The 7,029-nt window shown below is 45.2% G+C and overlaps 1 protein-coding gene across 7 annotated transcripts in view; it reads left to right on the plus strand.

The window, feature by feature from the left end:
* mideasb (mitotic deacetylase associated SANT domain protein b) overlaps positions 1 to 7,029 on the plus strand; it is a 90,640-nt gene that overhangs the window by 64,906 nt on the left and 18,705 nt on the right. For all 7 annotated transcript variants that reach the window (XR_015757997.1, XM_043698392.2, XM_043698396.2 and 4 more), the window contains exons 4-5: positions 1,304 to 1,643; positions 2,937 to 3,003. Coding sequence is in view for 6 of the 7 variants with exons in the window: in XM_043698392.2 (XP_043554327.2) it covers positions 1,304 to 1,643; positions 2,937 to 3,003 (407 nt within the window). In the remaining variant the exon portion in view is untranslated. The remainder of the gene's footprint in view (positions 1 to 1,303; positions 1,644 to 2,936; positions 3,004 to 7,029) is intronic.

Raw genomic sequence — 7,029 nt, forward strand, 5'->3', positions numbered from 1 at the left:
ACACCAACTAGCCACAAAAAGATATGACCCACTCTCACTAGTGGGCAGAAGTGGGTTCTGCACATGCCGGAGGTTAGAGACAAGATTAGAGTGGCGCTGGAAAAGCGCAGCAAGTCAGGCAGCATCCGAGGAGCAGGAAAATCGACGTTTCCGACAAAAGCCCTTCATCAGGATTCCTGATGAAGGGCTTTTTCCCGAAACATCGTTATTCCTGCTCCACTATCACTACTATCCTTACAGACAGATGAGGAAGGACACCACTTCGACTGGGACAACGCCCCCATCCTGGGACAAGCCAAACAGGGACACGCACGAGAATTCCTAGAAGCATGGCATTCCAACCAGAACTCCTTCAATAAACACATCGACTTGGATCCCGTTTACCACCCTCTGAGAAAAAGAACCAGAAATGACACCACCACAGGAAATGACATCACCAACCTAAGGAAGCCTAAACACAAATTGAGAGTGGGTCAGTAACACTGGCGCATCGCTGGATGATGCCACCTAGTGTGGTGACAAAACGTCTGTAAACGAACCTTCCAGCTCAGAGGGCAAACTTACAGCCAGAATCGCAACCTGAGCCAAGAAATCTTCTCAAAACCTGCTGGAGCCTAAACAATTTACAGCATGTATTTACTTGGATGAAGGTTCCTACTGTATTGTCTCCACAGTCTTTGTTAATTCAGAGAGAGGCAGGAAGTTAGAAAATAGTATGGATGCATTTAAGAAGAAACTAGACGAGCAAAAGAGGGAAAAGGAATACCGGATTATTGTGGGAGATTTAACTGAGAAAAGAAAGGAGGAAGGTCCGGTGGAACTGAAACACTGGCCTTGGCTGGTTATGTCAAATGGGCTGCTTCTGGGCTGTAATTCTATGTCAATATTTAAAGTACAAATCATAATCTGATGCAAGATGGCTTATCTGAAATATTCCTATGTCAGTCACATTTGTTCCCTCACATCCTTTGTTCTCATGAGATCAGCTTATGGTGGCAGCAGGTTTTTAGGAAAGGAACTTCTCTTGTGGAATGGCAAGCTCTTTACCCCAGTATTCACAGCGGCAGAGAAAGTGCCCATCTCTGGGAATGAAGACGTGCTGGTCTCCTTGACTCAGTGGTTTCTCTGTTGCTGCGGATGCTGGGTAAAGACCTCTCCATTTCCCTGAGAACCTGTCACGATATTTGGGATCACTCTGAAGGTAAGGATAGCTGGTGGTGGCAGTCCCGAGGGGTTTGAGAATTTACAGGTTCCACCGTACGGTTTGTCGGATCTGAACGAAATGTGATGCCTGTCTTTGCAGGAGAACGCGAGCTCCAGAGGCCACGTGAACCTGACCGCAAAACTGAAGCGGCGGCCAAGACCAGAACCTCTATTCATTCCACCCAAACCCCTCAACCATGTCTCTGTCATCACATACCCACCTGGCACCCTCTATCAGAGCAACCTGCGCTCGCCCGTCAGACTGCTTGACCATCCCATGGACAAGAACTTCCAACCTCCGCCCTACACCCCCCCACCTATCCTCAGTCCCATGCGGGAGGGCTCGGGACTCTACTTCAATGCCTTCCTGTCGTCTTCAAGTGCCTCGTCTCAGCCGGTCACGCCAAGGTCAACGCCGAAAGCCTGCTTAAGCCAATCAAGTGAGTTCTTTGTCCACTGACTCTGCAGTACCGTACTGCGGGGAAATGCTCAGCATGTTGGACCTTCCATTTCAGAAACAGTGGTACCTACCTGTCACTGAGCACTGAGATTTCAGGAATGCATCATGTGGCAGTATGGGCGTTTCCTATCAAACACCATACCTAGCAGGGAGGTTATTATTTTAGATTTGTGTCCATCTGAAACTAAATTATGTGTAGGGAGAGATTTGGATTACAAAAAAAAAGAATTTGCAAAGTATGTCTCTCTCTCTCCCCTTCTCTTATTCCTCCTTCTTCCTTACCATCTCTTATCCCATTGATTTCTTCTCTGTCTGTCTGTCTGTCTCTGTCTGTCTCTCTCTCTCGTTCTCTCTCTCTCTCTCTCTCTCCTTTTTATTCCTTCCCATCTCTTACCCTGTTGCTTTCTGCTCTCTCTCTCACTCCTTCATCCCCCCCACCCATACAAAAAAAAAACTCTTGCTCTATTCTCCCCACCCTCCAATAGTTCCATAGTGTGGAAACAGGCCATTGGCCCAACAAGTCCACACTGACCCTCCAAAGAATATCCATTCACACCCATCCCCCTACCCTATTACTCTACATTTACTCCTGACTAATGCACCTAATCTGTAGATCCCTGAACACTCTGGGCAATTTAGCCTGATCAATTCACCTAACCTGCACATCTTTGGACTGTGGAAGGAAACCGGAGCACCCGGAGGAAACCCACGCAGACACGCAGAGAATGTGCAAATTCCACACAGTCACTCGAGGCAGGATTTGAACCCAGGTCCCTGGTGCTGTGAGGCAGCAGTGCTAAACACTGAGCCATCATGCCGTCCTTAATGTTCACTTAAAGTGTATATGAAGTAGTTACATATTCCAAGGAGCATTGTCAAACTAAATTGTACACTGAGCCACTTCCTTAGGAAGGATGGACAGAAATTTGGTCAAAGTGATAGTTTTGGCACAGATTCTTCAAGCATCTGGGAGAAGTTGAGAGGTTGCCAGATGGAAATCCAGAATTTCAGATCTCAGTACAGGAGTGAAGGAGATTGAAAAGTAGTGGAAAAGACCAGAATTGAAGGGCTGCAGAAACCTCAAAGTCTTGTGACCACGTTTTAATTTATGTTCTTCGTGAAGCATATTGGCATATTTTGTTCTTGTTATTTGCAGTATATAAATGCAAGGCCAAGCATGGTCTATGTAAGGTGGAGTATATGTAGACTATGGGTTTTTGCTCTAGGTCTTTTATGTGGTTGTGACAATTTGTAAAAATTTTCTCTACTCTAGACAGTGTTGATACTCCTCCTCCGGTTCTCTCCCTCATGAGTGAAGTCACTCCAGCAAGCATCGAACCGTAAGTAACTGCAAAGCGTTACGGTTTCTGGTTTTCTGTTTATATACGTACTGGTTTCTTGTTGAAAAGTGGGACAGTACATGACTCGAAAGCACAAAGCAAATGTGTTTGTAACAGTTATTAGGCAGATAATACATCTGGAAATTAGAAATCAAAACAAAACAGGGAATCAAAGAAGCAAAGAGAGATTATGAAAAGAGACTGGCAGCTGACATAAAACAGAATCCAATGACATTTAGAACAGTGTCAGTGTTAGTGAGAGGGTTATAAAAGGACCAGTGGGTCAAGTAGGGACAGAAAGGGGATCTACGCATGGAGGCAGGGCATTGCTGAGATCTTAAATTAATACTTTACATCTGTCTACCAAGGAAGATGGTGCTGCCCAGGTCATGGTGGAAGAGGAAATGATTTGTGAATTTAAAGGGGTTAAAATAGATGTTGATATTGGATAGGCAGTTGATAAGGTACCAGGACCTCATGAAATGTGTCCAAAGATGCTGAGGAAAGTGAGAATGGAAATTGCAGAGAAATGAGCCATAATCTTCTGGTCCCGTTTAGATGTGGGCTGTGCCAGAGGACTGCACCAATGCTACATACGTTCAAAATAAAAGGTGTAAAGACAAACCCGGCACTACAGCCCATTCCATTTACCCTCAGTGGAGGGAAAGCTTCAGAAACTGATAACTGAGCTAATTTAGATTACCAAGGACAAAATTAATTGTCACTTAGGCAACTACAGGTAAGTTACAGAACACCAGCATAGATTTGTTATGGATAAGTCATGTTTAATTAACTTGGTTGAATTTTTTAATGAGGGTAACAGAGTTGATAAGGGTAATGTCAACAGGTGGCATGATGGCTCAGTGGTTAGCACCACTGCCTCACAGCGCCCGGGACCCGGTTCGATTCCAGCCTCGGGCGACTGTCTGTGTGGAGTTTGCACATTCTCCCCGTGTCTGCGTGGGTTTCCTCCAGGTGCTCCGGTTTCCTCCCACAGTCCAAAGATGTGCAGCTCAGGTGAATTGGCCATGCTAAATTGCCCCATAGTGTTAGGTGCATTAGTCAGGGGTAAATGTAGGGAAATGAGTCTGGGTGAGTTACCCTTTGGAGGGTTGGTGTGGACTTGTTGGACCGAAGGGCCTGTTTTCACACTGTAGGGATTATAATGTCCGTGGAATTTGAGAAGATGTTTGATACAGTGCCACACCACAGAGTAAGGAAAGTCAAGGCTCCGGGAATAAAAGAGGTGGTAGCAAAATGGATACAGAATTGGCTAAGTGGTAAGAAACAGGCTGTGGAGAAAGGTTTATTGTGGAATTCCCCAGAGTTAATGTTAAATCCCTCGCTCTTCCTGATTTGTATTGATGACCTTGAACTGGGTGGTCAAGTTCAAAATCTGCAGAGTATGCAAAACCTGGATGTATTGCGAACTGTGAGGAAGATAGTTCAGAACATTAAAGCAATACCAACACATTAGTGGAAAGGACAGACAACTGGCAAGTGAGATTCAGTGCAGAGATTTGTAACGTTATTCATCAAGAAGAGCATATCGAGAAATTATAAACATTAAGGGTGCAACTTGGAAGTGGATGCAGGAGATGAGAGACCTGCCCATATAAATGCTCACTGAAGGTGGCGGGACAAATTGAGAGACCGTTTAAAGCAAACAGCATCCTGCACTTTATTAATAGAGGCATCAGAGTACAAAAGTAAGGAAGTTATATTAAACTTGTCTTTGACACTGGTTCAGCCTCAACTGGAGTATTGCATCCAGTTCTGGGTGCCACACTATAAGAAGGATATGAAGGTATTAGAAGAAATATGAAGAAATAATTCAGGAGAATGCTTCCAAGAATGAGGAACCTCCAGTATGTGGATAGAATGAGGAACCTCAGGTATGTGGATAGATGAGAGGGTCTTTTCACATTGGAGAAGAGAAGACTGGGAGGGGATTTGCTGGAGGTATTCAAAATCATTAGCGAGAGAGACCGTTCCTATTGATAGAAAGATTGAGAACCGAGGTCACAGATTGACGTTAGCTGACAAAAGAGGCAGTGGCAATCCAAGGAAAAAATAATTTTGGTTGGGATCTGGAACGTGCAGCCTGTGTGTGTGCTGGAATCCAGAGTAGACAAGCGGGAGGCTGGAAGAACACCGCAAGCTGAAGCAAATTCGGTCAAGGCCTTTGAGAGGGAATTGGATCATCAGGTGAAAAGGAAGAAGGTGCAAGATGACGGGGAGAAGATGGGGGGAGAGCGGCTCTAGGTAAACTCCTGCAGAGGACCAGCACAAGCACAATGAGCTCAATAGCCTCCTCCTGTGCTGGAACAACTTATTGTGGTTCTATTCAACAAGGAACTGCAGGACTGGAGGACAGCAAATGTTGTCCCCTTGTTCAAGAAGGGGAGTAGAGACAACCCTGGTAATTATAGACCAGTGAGCCGTACTTTGGTTGTGGGTAAAGTGTTGGAAAAGGATTATAAGAGAGAGGATTTATAATCATCTAGAAAGGAATAAGTTGATTAGGGATAGTCAACATAGTTTTGTGAAGGGTAGGTAGTGCCTCACCAACCTGTTTGGTCACCTTCTCAAAGAATTCAAACAGGTGGATGAGGGTAAAGCAGTTGATTTGTTGTATAAAGATTTCAGTAAGGCACTTGATAAGGTTCCCCACAGTAGATTATTACATAAAATACATGGGCATGGGATTGAGGGTGATTTAACGGTTTGGATCAGAAATTGGCTAGCTGAAAGAAGACAGAGGGTGGTGGTTGATGGGAAAGTTCAGCCTAGGGTTCAGTTACTAGCGGTGTGCCGCAAGGATCTATTTTGGGGCTACTGCTGTTTGTCATTTTTATAAATGATCTGGATGAGGGCATAGAAATTTGGATTAGTAAATTTGCAGGTGACACTAAGGTCGGTGGAGTTGTGGATAGTGCTGAAGGATGTTACAGGTTACAGAGGGACATAGGTAAGCTGCAGAGCTGGGCTGAGAGGTGGCAAAAGTGTGAGGTGTTTCACTTTGGAAGGAGCAACAGGAATACAGAGTATTGGATTCTTCATAAGATTCTTGGTAGTGTGGATGAGCAGAGAGATCTCGGTGTCCATGTACATAGATCCCTGAGAGTTGCCATCCAGGTTGATAGGGTTGTTAAGAAGGCATATGGAATGTTAGCTTTTATTGGTAGAAGGATTGAGTTTTGGAGTCATGAGGTCATGCTGCAGCTGGTGTGGCCGCACTTGGAGTATTGTGTCCAGTTCTGGTCACCGCATTATAGGAAGGATGTGGAAGCTTTGGAAAGGTGCAGAGGAGATTTACTAGGATGTTACCTGGTATGGAGGGAAGGTCTTATGAGGAAAGGCTGAGGGACTTGAGGCTGTTTTCGTTAGAGAGAAGAAAGTTGAGGTGACTTAAAAGAGACATACAGGATGATCAGAGGATTAGTTAGGGTGGACAGTGAGAGTCTTTTTCCTCGGATGGTGATAGCTAGCAGATGTCAGAGAGTGGTAGGGGCGTGTAATGGCCTCCCTGCAACAGTAGTAGACTCACAAACCTTAAGGGCATTTAAATGGTTCTTGGATAAATATATGGATAAAGATGGAATAGTGTAGGAAAGATAGGCTTCAGATTGGTTCCACAGGTCAGCACGACATTGAGGGCCTGTACTGCGCTGGAATGTTCTCTGTTCTAGGACAGTACCTGTTATGTCTACTGTCTCAAGGTACCCTCTAGTTAGAAGGAGAGAGCCCAACTTCCTAACTGCCCTTAGTACTGTTTCAGGGTTGTTGTGGACTGTGTTGTGGGTGGGGGCAAGGGGGCCGTTCCCCATTCCCCATTCTCCATTCTCCTCCATTCCCCATTCTCCATTCCCTGTGTTGAAATACACGTTGGGGTTGTGATTGGATTCTGTTCAGCCTGATATCCCCACATGACTAAATTGCCAGAGGTTAATGGGTTGTGTGGAAGTTAATGCACTGTGAAGGGGAGGATCAGAGAGCGCGAGAATTGGAAGGAGTTGAGAGAGA

Source organism: Chiloscyllium plagiosum, unplaced genomic scaffold, assembly GCF_037043375.1.
Source record: "Chiloscyllium plagiosum isolate Xiang-an unplaced genomic scaffold, Cpla_swu_hap1 HiC_scaffold_8, whole genome shotgun sequence".
Classification (NCBI taxonomy): domain Eukaryota; kingdom Metazoa; phylum Chordata; class Chondrichthyes; order Orectolobiformes; family Hemiscylliidae; genus Chiloscyllium; species Chiloscyllium plagiosum.